This window comes from Malus domestica, chromosome 17 (assembly GCF_042453785.1).
Source record: "Malus domestica chromosome 17, GDT2T_hap1".
Classification (NCBI taxonomy): Eukaryota; Viridiplantae; Streptophyta; class Magnoliopsida; order Rosales; family Rosaceae; genus Malus; species Malus domestica.
This window is the reverse complement of record NC_091677.1, coordinates 1,141,400-1,157,003: the sequence shown is the minus strand read 5'-3', so window position 1 is coordinate 1,157,003 and position 15,604 is coordinate 1,141,400. Positions and strand designations below refer to the sequence as shown.

Here is a 15,604-nt window from a genome sequence, read left to right as displayed (position 1 = left end):
CTCCTCTACATTCTTAATGGTGTTGGCTCTGACTTCAAGGAAATTGCTGCGGTAGTTCGTTCCCGTGACACCTCAATCTCTTTTGAAAACCTGCATGACAAACTGGTTGAACATGAAGCTGCTCTCAAGCGTGATAATACCGTTGTTGCAGCCCCAGTGATCACTGCCAATGTCACTCAGACATCTCGCTCCCACACCTCAACCCGTGGCTACCGCTCTCACAACTCCAACTCCAACCGTGGGTCCTTTGCCTCTCGCAATCCTTCTCATGGTTCCTTCGGGCACCCCCACACATCTTCCATTGACACCAATTCTCGTAGTTCCTACAAGCCCACCCAACAATCTTTCACCGACAATGGTCGCCGCTCTACCAACGTGAACAACACAGGTTATCGTGGTTTCTGTCAATGGTGTGGCACTCAAGGTCATAGTGCCAAACGCTGCCCTCAACTCCAATCTGGACCTCACAGTCCGCCAGTGGCCAATCCTACCACCCATGGCCGGTCCACCTCTTCCCCAACATGGTTGCTTGATTCCGGTGCCTCTCACCATGTTACCTCCAATGTCAACACTCTTTCTGGTGCCTCTATATATGATGGTCCTGATGAAATAATTATTGGTAATGGTTCAGGTTTGGGTATCACTCATGTCGGTTCAACCACTTTACCCTCCTCATCCTCCCAATCTTTCAACTTATCAAACGTTCTGTGTGTTCCTTCTATGCAAAAAGACATTATTTCTATCTCTAAATTTAATAAACAAAATAATACCTCTATTGAACTTTTTCCTGATTTCTTTCATGTCAAGGATCTGAGCACAGGGGCGGTTCTTCTTCGAGGCCCGAATAAGGATGATGTGTATGAGTGGTCTCCCAAATCTTTTTGTCAACCACAAGCTATGGTGGGTGTGGTGGTCTCTCCCAACCTTTGGCATCGTCGTCTTGGTCACCCCAGCCACCAAACTCTCCAACAAGTCATTCGTATGTCATCCATTAATGTGTCTTCCAAGTTGTTCGAGTCTGTTTGTCATTCATGTCTATGTAATAAAAGCCATCGGCTCCCGTTTGGTACTTCGTCTCTCACCAGTCATGGTCCATTAGACCTCCTTTATAGTGATGTTTGGGGCCCTGCTCCGTACTCTTCTATTGATGGTTTTTCCTACTATGTTATCTTTGTTGACCATTTTACAAAATACATATGGCTCTACCCTCTCAAAAAGAAATCTGATGTGTTTTCCACTTTTGTCACCTTCAAAGCACTTGTTGAAAATTACTTCAAAAGAAAAATCACTAGATTATACACTGATGGTGGGGGCGAATACATCAAACTCCAACATTTTCTCTCATCCAATGGCATCACCCATCTTCTTACACCACCTCACACTCCTCAACACAATGGAGTCGCCGAACGTCGACATCGTCATATTGTTGAAACTGGTCTCACCCTTCTTCATCAAGCTTCTTTACCTCTCACTTATTGGTCTTATGCCTTTAAAACAGCTGCCTATCTTATCAACCGCATGCCTACTCCGCTTCTTCATAATCTCTCCCCATTCACTCAACTCTTTGATGAACAACCCAATTACTCCCGTCTTCGTACATTTGGGTGCTTGTGTTTTCCTTGGTTACGTCCTTACAATTCCAATAAATTACTCCCTCGTTCCCGCCCATGTCTCTTCCTTGGTTACTCATCTAATCAAAGTGCTTTTCAGTGTCTTGATCTTTCCTCCAACAAACTTTTTATCTCTCGGCATGTTCAATTCGATGAGTCAACTTTTCCTCTTGCCAACCTCCCTTCCTCCATTCCCCATGTCACTGTTGATAACTCTCACACTTGGGTCTCCTCTCTTTCTCCAGTTACTCATATTCTTGTACACTTCCCCACCAGGCCTGTTGAGTCGGTTGTTTCTTCTTCGCTGCCACCACATGTCACATCATCATCATCAGAATCTGCCCCTGTCTCAGAACTGTCACCATCCGTTGCCCCGGCCCCTATTATTGCTGCTACCACTCCTCTCTTACCGTCACCCAACCATCACGCCTTGGCCCCTACCTCTACCACACCTCTATTCACCCCACCACATTCTCCAGCCCAAATTGACCACGTCCAGCCACCTCCTCCCCTCAACCCCGTTCATACATACATTAGAAACCCTCATAGGACTGTTGTCACCTTTCCATCCTCTTACCCACACCCCCCCAACCCCCCCCCCCCGGTACCTCCTGTGCTCCCCGATCATTCCATGATCACCCGTGCCAAATCCGGTATCCACAAACCCAATCCTCGATATGCTATGACTGCTACTAAACATCTCATTCTCTCCTCAGTTGAACCAACATGTGTTTCCCAGGCCGTCAAGGATCCCATTTGGCGGCAAGCAATGTCCAATGAGTTCAATGCGTTAATTCGCAATGGTACATGGGAGCTCGTTCCTTCCCTCCCCTCTCATAATCTTATTGGTTGTAAATGGGTGTTTCGTATCAAACGGCATCCTGATGGCACTATTGACAGGTACAAGGCACGCTTAGTTGCCAAGGGTTTTCACCAACGCCCTGGTGTTGATTTTTCAGATACTTTCAGTCCGGTGATCAAACCTACTACCATACGCATTGTTTTGCATCTTGCCGTAACTCATGGGTGGCCAATTCGTCAGTTGGACGTTAACAATGCTTTCCTTCATGGCACCATCCGTGAAAATGTCTATATGGTCCAACCGCCTGGTTTTGTTGACTCTAATCATCCATCTCATGTGTGTAAATTGAGGAAAGCCCTCTATGGCCTCAAACAGGCTCCCCGGGCATGGTACAAGGAATTACACTCATTTCTGCTCTCCCATGGCTTTGTCAATGCCATCTTTGATGCCTCACTCTTTCTCTTGAAAAATGGGACTACTGTAATTTATTTTTTGGTTTATGTTGATGATCTTCTTATTACAGACAACGATTCCTCACTTGTAGCAAAGTTCATCCAACTATTGGCAACTCGGTTCTCCGTCAAGGACCTGGGCTCATTACATTACTTTCTTGGTGTTGAGGTTCTTCCCACAGCCACTGGTCTTTTCCTCTCTCAGCACAAGTACATTCATGATCTTCTCGTCACTGCCAAGATGGATGGTGCAAAGGCTGTCAGTACGCCTCTCTCCACCACTAACTCACTCATGCTCCATGATGGCTCCTCCCTAACGGATGCCACTCCCTACCGTCGTCTTGTTGGTGGTCTTCAATACCTAAGCCTTACACGCCCTGACATCTCCTTCGCAGTCAATAAGCTCTCTCAATTCATGCATTCTCCTTCCGAGACTCACTGGCAGGCACTCAAGCGTCTTCTTCGCTACTTGAAGGGTACCATTTCCTTTGGCCTTCATCTTTGTCGTCGCCCCTCTCATCGTCTCTATGCCTTTTCCGATGCTGACTGGGCTGGTGACCGTGATGATCGCAAGTCTACGACTGGCTATGTTGTCTATCTCGGTGGAAATCTCATCTTTTGGAGCTCTCGTAAGCAGCAGTCTGTCTCTCGCTCCTCCACCGAAGCCGAATATCGGGCCATTGCTGCCACCACTGCTGAACTCATATGGATTCAGTCCTTAGTGCGTGAACTTGGCATTCCTCTCCCCACAACACCGGTTGTTTCTTGTGATAACATTGGAGTCATGTTCTATTGTGCTAATCCTGTCCTACATTCCCGTATGAAACATATCGATATTGATTTTCAGTTTGTACGGGATCGTGTCACTCGTGGTCTTCTTCAAGTGTCTCATGTCTCCACTACTGATCAGCTTGCTGACGCTCTCACCAAGTCCTTGCCACGTCCTCGTTTCCATCTCCTTCGTTCCAAGATCGGTGTCTCCGATGGTGCCACCATCTTGCAAGGGCGTGTTAAGGAATCTCCTACATCAAAGGAGATCAGTTCATCAACAACACAATATGCTCCATCTACCGCACAATCGGCTCCTCCGTATGAAAGTCAACTATGATATATGCTATGCTGTCTTTCCTATTCTATTTGATTAGGATTGATTCAGTCATTCAAGTATGATTGTATTTACCATATTAGGATTGTATTCAAAGTGTATATAATCACATACCTGTACCTATAAACAAATCAATGAAATATACCCATTCTATATGAAAATTAGATTTTAAACTATTTTTTAGGAAAAATTAGTTCTGAAACTAATTAAAATCTGTCAGTTACACTTTTAATGTTAGATTCGAAGTTATTCTATTTAATTTTTCATCAATTTAAGTCACGTGATACACTTAGATTGGTAATTTTTTTATGACGGTTATCCTTTAAAATGTGTTACGTGACTTAAGTTAACAAAAAATTAGATAGAATAACTACAATAGTGATGAAATTAACAGTTTTGAACAAATTTAGAGACTTATTTTACCCAAAAATATAGTTTTAAGAACCTAATTTTTATTTAGATGATAATTTAGAAACTAAATTCACCGTTCGCACTCCTTTTCCTCCAAAATATTGAGACTGCACATAAATTCCAACACAAATTGCGAACTAAATTAATCAAACACAACAACAAATTTGAATGTCCATTTCCCAATTCTGTTTTCCATCAGCAACACCATACACAGGTCGAGTCAATGAAACAGTAAGGCAAACTACTTAATCTTCCTCATCAGAACAGGAGCTTCATATCACTCAATTGTGCCAGGAGACAAAGAAGAAGAAAACTGCCCCGACGGAAAAAGGAGGCAACTCTTACAATTGTCACGCTGCAAAATTTTCGCTCTGTATTACGTGTTACACCAACGTACAGGGTCGCTTGTGCGTGTGACGATTCTGATTTCAAAACTGTAGAATGTACTCATAAACTGTATTTGTACAAGGGACCTTACCGGAGATTTGGCCGCTCAGTAAATGCGTGTTTCTGGCGAAGTTAGTGCCTGTGAGAGTGCTTTCGGCTAACAAAATGGGGCTCTCCCTTTTCTCTGTTCCGTCTTTGTAAGAACGTCAAAGCACAGCAAGTGAAGCCTATAGCAGCCATACCATAAAATGCTCTGTATGGAGCCAAGGCCAGGGAAGAGATATAGGAATAGTATCCAGCGAGCAGGTACAGAAAATTCAGACTCACTTCACAGTTTCGGAAGCCAGGGAAAGAAACCAAGAAGGAACTGGACTCGGGCTTTGCGGTGAAGATTCCATGAAGGATCACACCGGTGCAAAGAAATGAATCCAAGAGCCACGGGAAGCTATGACCCATCCCTATTCTCTGCAACCAGAAAAATGTCGTTTTGTGAAAAGCCAGCCCACTTACACAACTGGGAAAAAAAGACGAAGAACTAGGCAGAAGGTTTGAAATCTAAACATATATCGATATTTGGATTACTGTACCTGAAACCAGGCGACAAGTGATGGGACAAACATAAGTGCTGCAGCAAGATGCAAAATAAACAGCCCATGCCGATGATGGAATAGCTCTAACTGTGTTTCACCAAAACTTTTCAAAGAGACTGGACTGTTGGAGCAGCAATCTTCAGAATGAATATTCTGGTTCGATATACCATCACTTTTGGATGGAAGTTGACAGGAGCGGTCATTGCCTTCCTTTTTACTATCAAATAATTCATGTCTTTGTGCATGGCTGCGAAATGAAGCTGTCAAAAAACTGTTACACAGACATAAAGCAACTCTTAGGATCTTTTTTTATCACACATACCCTGAATGTAATATGACACAAGAAGCTTTACGTATTATTTATCAATACGTAAGCAACGATGACAATAAAAGTCCATCAGAAAAAAAAAGTGAGGACATACCTGCAAAGTGCACTGTGACAGCTCAAAGCATCAAATAACAAGATTATAAATAGACCGAATGCTGCATGAACCAAGCACACCAGAGTAATTGCAACAAATGCTGTAACAAATACCGGATTGGCTCTTAAAACCCTTACCACCTGTTCATGAAAAAAACCATGTGAAAGTGAATGAGCAAACTTGCCTAAAGAAACATGAGCCTGTAACAATTACATTATACCACAGGATAAAGTATACCTTCAATGAAAAGAAACCGGAGGAAAGATTAATAAACCGATGAACACTTTTTTCCCCCAATTGAAACCTGCAAGAGACTAATTCTTGTTATTCAGCACAAAACCAGTGAACATGCGCATATGCACTGGCTGAGAATACTCAAGCTAATTGACTTTCAAGTCATGGAAAGAAAATAAAGAGTGGTAGAGAGAGCATACTGACCTTGTATTGATGAAAATATGTACAACAGCGGCCGCATAGAAGATGAGTTGGGATATCAAAATAAGAACAATTATGAAGCCATTAGCAAGTAAATAACAAGTCAATGAGACCATGGTGAAGCTAGCAAATGAAGGAAATGGTTGTGAAGTAAAAAAGGATAGGAAAAAAGAAAGCAAGATCGGGGCAATGGCAAGGTAGAGAAATGGCAATGGGATTCTCAAATTAAATTCCACAGCCGTAAGAATCGAAGGTATGTGCTGGTCAAGATCCCACGTACATATTTGCTGCATTAGTGCAAAAAATAAAACAACAAGGGAGAAACCAGCGATCTGCAAGAGGGCATCAATAAACTCAGAAGCATGCCTCTTTCTTTATTAAGAAGGGTTAAAAAATGAGAGAGAGTTGAGAATCATTACCTGTGAATTATATAAAAGCAAGAACCTACTCGCAGCTGCAGTGACAGAAACAGTCATGGAACTTCTATATGAACAATGTGGATCTACCTGAAAAGAAGCATATGTAGACAAACATAAACACCATCGAATTTAACAAATGATTGGAATAAATCATTAGAATCCCATATTTTTGACCTGAAAAGAATCTGTAAGTTACAAATTTCTTGTGCCAATATCATATTATAATAATATGAAAATTTAGGTGACTTATTACCAGCAACAAAACAGAGGTTTTCTCAGAACTTTTAGATGAACCCCATAGTGCTGGTGAAGAATCAACAACAATTTTCTCATTGTACATATTCGGGAATATGTGGAGACCTGACGTGTCATCCCAAGCAAATGCTATAGGGGGGAAACAGCGAAGCTTGCACAACTCTGTTATACCAAGAAAGAACCAGCTTAGCCAAAAAGATAAGAGAAAAGAGCGGTAGGTTCAATATTGTGCAAGAATATCAACATATTACAACTATTCTTTTCATCAATAATGTTTTACATTAATCCATGACAACAAATAGAACCAAAAAACATAAATTGAAAAACTACTATTTATATAAATCCTTACTGCTATTATCTTCATCTCCAGCCTGTTCATCTGGAAGTCCAGAATTCTTTATCCCACAACCTGCAGTCTTCAAAGAGAATATGACAGGCAGAAGACCCAAGCTTGTGGTAAATGATAGATTCAGAGCAAGAGGATGATTCTCCTTCAAAGACATTTCCTGCATTGAAACCAAGTCATGCACAGTCAATATCAAACCATTCGAATTAAATTTTAAGTTTCATCAATTTTCAATATTCCAGATTTAAGCAGCATCATCGAGATATTAACCTTATAAGAATAACTAGATAGTGGCATAGACCAAGGGGAGAACTCTCGTTCCCCTTCCTCTGGATTAAAAAACTGCCCAACAGCCATGGAAACTGCTGGTGGAGGTCTGCCTGAAATAGTCTGATCAATAGATTGTCACCACTCATATACAAAAATCAAACCACTTGAAATATCACATTTTACGAGAAAGTGGAAGTATTATTCAATATAAGCCAAACCAACTAGTTCAAAACATTTTTTATTTATTTAAAAAACCGTGAAAAGGACTGAAGAGAAAGACAAAGGGAGATGACAGCCAGTTCACCTAGGCAAGGCCTACTACAAGAACATAACAAACGAACCAACCATCAATATATATATATATAATATAAATAAATAAAACTTTTTAAAAAAGAAACATTGAGGGGAAACAATACCGGACGAGGTGCAACTGATATGGTCAGGAATCTGAAACCACGCATGTCCTCAGGTCCCAAGCGAAATATAGCAGAAGGAGGAGCTTGCTCTGTTTGGCTTCCAGGTTCAATCTAATAAGATAGAGCATATCCACAAATAAGAGCATGCAACAATTATACCATTAAAACATGGTCATGAATGCAACACTCAATACCTGTGTTGGTGCTGGTCCTGATGGAATGCGCACCATCCTTGATGTCACTTCGAGGATTCTTATACAAATAGGCAATTTTGAAGTTGAGTTTCTTTTTTCCGGCCACAGATGAAGTCTAACCCCAGAACATGGAGCCAGGTTTGTCACAAACATGAAGTGGCTTCTTCCATTTGACCCCTGCACGTATTGGTTAAAGTCTGAGCACTATCAGATATTGGAAATTCAAAAAATAAAAGAAAATTAACAAGTTCTATAAGCGTGACAAGAACAAATGGAAAGGAAAAGAATATATCAAGGTCCAATATCATTTTGTAATGCTTCAAAAGTATTTTGCCCCAGTCATATTCATGCAAACATGGTATAAATTAAATTGTTGTACACATCATTACTATGTCAATGAATTCGTACATGCACAAGATACAACAAACTAATCTCCAGATCATGTTGTTTAAATGACAACAATTTAAGCAAGGTTGATGAAAAAGTAAAAGAGGGGGCTGAGAAAAAAGGAGATCAAGAACAATCAGGACAAAGTAGCTAACTCAGCAATAAGCTTGAAATTAAGTTTATAATGATTTCGGTATTGAGTAGATAGAAAATTTGCTGGTGCTAACCAGTTTTTGTATGTCTAACCACCGTCTTCGACCATCCATAGCTAAAACAGTGACGGTGGTCGTCTGAATGTATAGGTCCCTCTCGAGGCCATCATCACTCCAATGAACATTGCTAGGACATGCAGCGGAAGTGTACAGCGATTCTGCAATCATGTTACACATGTAATTCAATGATATAACATCATGACTACTTTCTCTCTTCATGTGTCAAACATTGCTAAAACAGCTAATAAAAAAAAGATCCAAAACTTTAGCAAACTATATAGAGCAATACAATGGATCTTGTCAAAACAAACAATGTGGCAATACAGTACCAGTTTTATCTTTTTTCTCTCTAGTAGGAACATGTATCGACTTCTGAGAGAAGTAAGATTGCATCCTCCAATTGAAGCTCTGTGGTATCCCACTACGAAGCATTTTTGAGAATATCGCCATTCTTATTCGAGTGTCAGAAAATGGCTGGCCTGTTCCGGAGTCTACCAAACTAAGGAGAGTGTGTGCTACCTAGATAAGAACATACGTATTCAGAACTGATTTTATGATAATTAATTCTGGGTTCAAGAAGTTACTCCCACTTACTTGGATAACTAATTGATTACACCATAAAATAGCTTGATGTTCCATTGACAACCACACATTTCTCATGCCCGTACTACTGATCACAAAACCGTGAGTGGGAGGCACAATGCCATCAAGGGATTCTGACTTGGACCTTACCTAAAGACAAAAAACAAGAATAACAGCACTCACAGAGTTAAGGCACATAGCAAGAATTTATATTATCGCAAACACAATATATTTATACACCGATGTCTATGTACAACTTAAGTTATGAACAACCCCACAGTGACACAAAAAAAAAATTATAACACCCCTGCAGTCTCTCCCCAAAAATTATATACCACAGGAAAATAAGAAAAATGTATTTACCTGATAGTCATTATAACTACCAGAAATGGATATAACAACAACATGGGAGAGAACAGGACCAGACACGTGATGTCCTGCTCTAGTTGTTTGGACCTCATATCCCTTTCTCCATTCATCATTAACTTGTTCAAAGTAGTGGCCCAAGGAAGGCTGCAATGCCACAGGAGGGTATCTGAATGAAATAATTACATTTCATCAAACACTAATTAACACATTCACTTTGACAATGAGAGCTATCATAGAAGCCAAAAACTCACTGGTGGGGGCTAGAGAGAGTAACAATTGTTTCAACTGCTGATTTCCTCAAACGTTGATGGGTAACTGCAGCTCTAGCAACAAAACCACCCATAGAGTGCCCAACCAATATAACGCTTTTTGGAGAACTCCCAGAGGTTGCACCTTCTCTTTGTCTAGCCTCATAAGATTCTTTGTATTGATCCAAAATCTGCACACAAGGTTGTAGGTTGAACATCTTATAAACTAAAAGATCGTTAGAAAACTGAATAAACTACATGCCTAAATTATTGACAGGATGGTTACGTGTTGTCCAGAGCATTAATTATTGTTGACAGTTTCTGTGACCCCACATAATTTGGATGGGACTGGATCATGTCAAGAATGAAAACAAGCATTCAGACTATTTGAAACGTGAAATTCCAATATTGGTATTTACACTACAGAACATATTCTGCTGAACGTAAAGAAGTGCAAGTAGTATTTCTGTGTCATTTACTCCTTCATAACACTTCCTCATAATGCAATATTAAGAAAATGTAATATGATCTCAAAGACATGTTTACCATGCATCAAAAAGTTTCACCTTCGTCCCCTAGGAGGGGGGACACCTGAGGCCCATCAAACAAATAGATAAAAAGTTTCATCTTCGTATGCAATTGGTAGAAAATAATGAGAGTTCGAGACGGACCCTGTGAATGGAGTTGACAACATATTCAGCATGTTCTTCGAGAATAGCACTATCCATAGCAGAATGCTCCCCTTCAAGATCCACCGTGAACCAGTCCAACCTGGAATCATACTGATTGGGCAAATTAAAGGAAGTCACATCAATCTCCTCCCCTCCCTCTTCAGGAGTTAAGAAAGCTTCCTGATAGTACGTACGCTCTAGGGGCCCCGCTTGGTATGCCCTATCAGATTCTGCTGCAATTGATCGAACCTGCAAATCCGAAAAATGCAAAACAAACACAAAAAACAATATTCCACTGTCATAAGACACAAGCATTTCGAAAAAAAATCGTCACTAAAAACATGAAAACCGAGCATTTCAACGAAAACCCAGCTCCCATTTCCTCACCTGCTTGTAGCTACCGCCATTTCCCGGAACAAAAAGAACGGGAATGCCGCTCAGCTTCTTGAGATGCTCCTCGAAATCGATCTGCTTCCATCCTTCGTGGTACAAATACAAGCTGTATTTCGCAGGCGAAACCGGAGTCGTCGTGGGGATGGGAATATAAGTGGGATACATGTACGTCATGATGCAGCCATTGGAGACGGGCTTCAACAAATCATACAAACCCGCGAAACCAACACACAAGACGAAGGCGACGAGCAGTGCTGCTCTGGATTTGGCTTTAAATCCTTGCAGTTGCATCGTGAAAGCGGGAAATTGCGGCTCGATTAATTAATCCCCGCATTCATCCACAATTCGATGATTAATTTCCTTGTAAAAACAAATTAACTGAAACATTAATTACGAAATTAATCACAAAACGATGGCATTAAATTGAAGCGAAATTTCCTTAATACTTAAAAAAATAAAAAAAGAGAGAGATCCGTTACAGAAATTTAGCTAAAAACAGAGAGGGAAAGAAGAAAGTGGATTGGAAAATGCTTACGATTGAGGCGACGGGTCTGGGAGGAGGAGCTGAAGGAGCGACGGCGATGGCTTTGCCGGATCGGAGATGCAATGGAGATTTGGACTGGTGGAGCTCCGAGCTCGGAATTCTGATTTGAGAGAGAGAACGCTAGCATCCAACACCCAAAATAGAAACCAACAGAGAGAGACAGAGCAACTGTTTTTACGGGTCGGATTCGGGTGGAAAAGTCGGATATTTGGGAGAAAAGGTGATTGGGTAAAAAGTATTATCAAAGTATATTATTTGAAAGCAAGTAAATCACAAGTGAAAAATATAAAGTAGTGCTATTTACGCACCATATTTACCTCTCACATATCATTGTTAATTTATTCATTGATCTTCTTCAATTTATTTGATTCGACGGACCGAAATTAAGAAGGACGTAAGAGATAAAAATAAATATGTGAATAACACCACCCAAAATATAATTTGACTTTCAGCCTTGGCCCAATTAAAGAGAATTCATGCAATTCCGCTAGAATATCATCACAATAGCATTCTCATGTAAGTAAATTTATTTCTCAATTAAATCTTTGTGAAAACATAAATAGATTGTAACTCAATTAACTGAAAGTATTTACGCTTGTGTCTGAACCAAGTTTGAATCGTCCCTCATTACGTTATATCGTAAAAAATGGTTCTACTTCAATGCTACGTAGCATTAATGTTACGAGTATTAAATGATCTACATTCACATAACCACAATAAAATAATAATTCGAATCAATCTAAGTCTCGAAGCATTTTAATGCTACATAATTTTTCCAAAGAAAAAAACATCCTTTTGACCTTAGTCCCAAGTGGCTAATGGTATTTTACCAATATCAAAGACGTGACTCCCAAGTATTTGGAATTTGGAAATCGAGAGAACATAGGTTAGCATGTGACTCCGTGACTCCAAGTATTTGAAATGGAATTTTTCGGGGCAATGTGCCCATTTGTCTGTTTCATTACCATAATCGCTAGCAAAAATAAAAAATAAAAAACAAGTTGTTGGCGCTCCCAAAAAGTCATCATGCACTCCCGTCAGGATCAAATAGATCGTGTTCGAATTAACCATCCCAAAATACATAAAGCAAAACTAGGGAGTGAGTATTTAATTAAACTGAGTACTCTGTTCATGAGAAACAGTTCATCATAATGCACAGGGAAAAAAATGGCGCAAGAAGGCGTCCGAATGCGGCGCTCCTTGCTACAAAACGAGGGTAAACATTTCACAGGCTCATCTAATATCTACTCTCAGGCAACTTCTCTATCTTACAAAGACACAGCACGACGGTCACAGGAAACAATTTCGAAACTGAAACAACCCCGAGAGATCGAGGAAGAAACCACCTAAACAATGTCGTATGATTCCAGGCAATGACAGCAAAACCGGTTTTCTCTGGTCAGTTTCTAACAGAATACACAAGCGGAGATGGGCGGAGATGGGCGGAGATGGTTGTGCTGTGTGGCAACATCTCTTGGGGTGTTTGTTTCTCCTACCTAATATGAGAACTCGTGACCTCGAAGCGAGATGTATTTCTTGACCCAGATGGCAATGTCCTCTGCACAAGCCTGGGCCTGAGGTGTCTTGAGAAGCATATCAAGGGTTGCAAATTCATGAACTGCATCTTTATATTCCAGTACAGGTGCATCAACGTTTACCTTCCGAAGTTCCTCTGAGTAAGCAATGGCGCGGTCTCTCATCCAATCATGTTCTGCCACCACCGTAAGGGTCGGAGGCATGAGTTTTAAAGGTGGACCCCTATCCGGGATTAGGGGATTGGCAGCTGGGTGATCCAAGCTATACTCGTCCTCAGGTAAAAACAGTTTCCATGCTAGTATGCACATTGCCTTGTCATAGAAGTAGGAGTTTGCCAGTTTTATCTCAGAATGGGTGGGAACACTTCCAATGAAGAACGGATACATAAGGACCCGAGCAACCACCTTCACAGGGTCCAAAAGCTTGCCTGCCTCTACAGCTTTCCGGGCCACATAGTCTGCAATGTTCGCACCACAGCTCACACCGAGGAGAACACATCTGTTTGTGATATTAAAACAAGTTAGAAATTCCCGTGTAGCTTTCTTGAAGAGTATTTTCCAAAAGAGGAAAACAAAAACAAACAGAAGAAACTATATTTACAGAACAAGAAAATGCAGCGAACTAAATTAAACTCCATTTCTAACGTAGGAACGCTATTCGGTTTAGACATAACGGAATCAAAATGGTGCAAACGCTAATCAACTGGACATGTCATAGAAGAATGAAATGCAAAATGCAGAATGCTGACTGATGTAAAGACAACAGAGTAAATCTTCGAAAACTTACCAACTTATTCATTTAAACTAAGGGAGCATGAAAGGAAGACGGTTTCTTCTCCGAAGAGGAATCATTAAGATAATGATGTCATACATTGCCCTTCTAAGTTGAAATTAGCCCAATTGACCAACGTCACCAACCTATTTATCCATTTATACATGACCCAATTGACATTATTCGAAGTTCTCGTGGGATGGAAACAAACTCAAAAGCTAAAGCATTGCCACTAGCAACCAGCCTAGAAAATTATTTTAAGTTGGGAAAACAGGTCCCAAGATTTGGCTAACAATATTTCCATCGTGAAATCGATTGGAAATCAAACAAGTAACAAAACCAAGCTACGAGGAACGATAAAATCGAAAGAAACGCCGACAACTTTTATGCAAACCACAATACATCAATATCTACAGACTGAACTAAGAAACTGTAAACAATACATCAATATCCACAGACTGAACTAAGAAACTGTAAACTCATATATCATCATCAATCATAACACACTAGATTAGAAATGCAAGTTAAAAGTGATTAAAACAAGATTATAACCTTGTTGGATCTCCATGGGCAGCTAACCAGGGCTCAACCATCGACGCCCCGAAAGAGTCCACGATATGCCGATGAGAATCGGTCTTCTTAAACTCCGTAACGCCCCCGAGAGCTCCCCTTCCACTTCCCATGGACTTACTACACTCAGCCAAATTGGCCTGCTTCCCAAGCCAGTTCAAAACCTTCAACCCGTCCTCAAACGCCGCAGGGTACCGATTCTCCGGAGCAAGACGATAACCCACGGCCAAAACGACGACGTCACATAGCTTCGCGATCCGCCTACAGAATATATCATTGGCCACCGAGTCGTTGCTCCCACTGACCCAACCGCCGCCGTGAAACTGCAACATGACCGGCAATTTTCGACCTGGCCTGGTCGAACTGGCCGGCGAGTAGCCTCTGTACACTCCCACGCCGGCGTTCGCCATCAAGTTCAATCCCTCCATGTCATTGCTACACCCGTAACTGTTCCTCCTCTGCTCGCTTTTCGCCAAATTTGATACCGCCGGATTGCCATAGCTGTTGCGTCGAGAAGGGGTGGCCGGTAAATTGTTAAGGCTCTGGCGGGTCGGATCGTCCCGGTTGGGCTCTCTATTGAGATCGGATCGCTTCGGTAAATTGTTAACCCTAGGCTTGGGAGCGGGTTCGGGTTGGGTGAGGGCGGACTCGGGGAGGAAGATTCGGATCGAGAGAGAAGTGATGGGGTCGATGTGGATGTCCTTGGTTGCGACGCCGTCGTTGAATATAGGATTGGGGGCAGCGATGGTTTCTTCGGGTCGGGAAGTGACGCCAAACGGGTTGAACTCGTCGGGTTGGGTTTGGATCCGGTTCTGCAAACGGTGCTTCAAGAGGAACTTGAAGAACACGCTGTAGAGCTTCACAGCTACGCTTGGCATCTCTCTCTCTCTCTACAAATTGGGAGATTTGCAGAGACTGGAAAAATGAGAAATGGGGGGTGGGAATTTCTGGGTTGTTAGTGTAAATTCATGGCGGATTAAGGATTGAGATTAAGGGTTAATTAATCTCCCTGTGAAAATCGGATTCACATGGGATTAGGGTTTTTGTAATCTGAGAGAGAGAGAGCTTGAAATCTGAATTCTGAATTCTGATGGCTTCAATGGCGTGAGAGAGAGAAAGGAGAGAGAGAGAGAGAGAGAGAGGAGCGAGAGAGGCAGGTGCGTGAGGGGCACACATGCAACTTTACGCTGTCTGTTTTGGCTTGTTC

General features: G+C 41.5%; 2 protein-coding genes across 8 annotated transcripts; both read right to left on the bottom strand.

The window, feature by feature from the left end:
• Positions 1-2,879: 2,879 nt before the first annotated feature.
• On the bottom strand, positions 2,880-11,686 carry LOC103404235 (uncharacterized). 7 transcript variants are annotated; one of them, XM_070816781.1, is made up of 20 exons: positions 11,512-11,661; positions 10,971-11,336; positions 10,584-10,832; positions 9,916-10,103; positions 9,659-9,830; positions 9,308-9,445; positions 9,043-9,232; positions 8,729-8,871; positions 8,115-8,291; positions 7,921-8,031; positions 7,505-7,624; positions 7,238-7,394; positions 6,887-7,050; positions 6,634-6,720; positions 6,218-6,546; positions 6,017-6,083; positions 5,780-5,919; positions 5,355-5,628; positions 4,859-5,232; positions 2,880-3,886 (listed from the first exon to the last, which is right to left on the bottom strand). In XM_070816781.1, the coding sequence occupies exons 2-19, from the start codon at positions 11,265-11,267 to the stop codon at positions 4,900-4,902; spliced, it is 3,336 nt and encodes a 1,111-aa protein (XP_070672882.1). In that variant the 5' UTR covers positions 11,268-11,336; positions 11,512-11,661; the 3' UTR covers positions 2,880-3,886; positions 4,859-4,899. The 7 variants fall into 7 exon arrangements, 6 of the variants coding, with proteins under 6 accessions (XP_070672882.1, XP_070672881.1, XP_070672883.1 ...); XM_070816780.1 differs by lacking the exon at positions 2,880-3,886 and adding an exon at positions 4,499-4,735; XR_011577824.1 differs by lacking the exon at positions 2,880-3,886 and having other exon boundaries at positions 4,499-5,232; positions 5,355-5,617; positions 11,512-11,686.
• Positions 11,687-12,602: 916 nt separating this feature from the next.
• LOC103404234 (probable carboxylesterase 11) lies at positions 12,603-15,604 on the bottom strand. The gene is made up of 2 exons (XM_008343128.4): positions 14,380-15,604; positions 12,603-13,554 (listed from the first exon to the last, which is right to left on the bottom strand). Exons 1-2 carry the CDS (start codon positions 15,273-15,275, stop codon positions 13,017-13,019), a joined length of 1,434 nt encoding a protein of 477 aa, XP_008341350.1. The 5' UTR covers positions 15,276-15,604; the 3' UTR covers positions 12,603-13,016.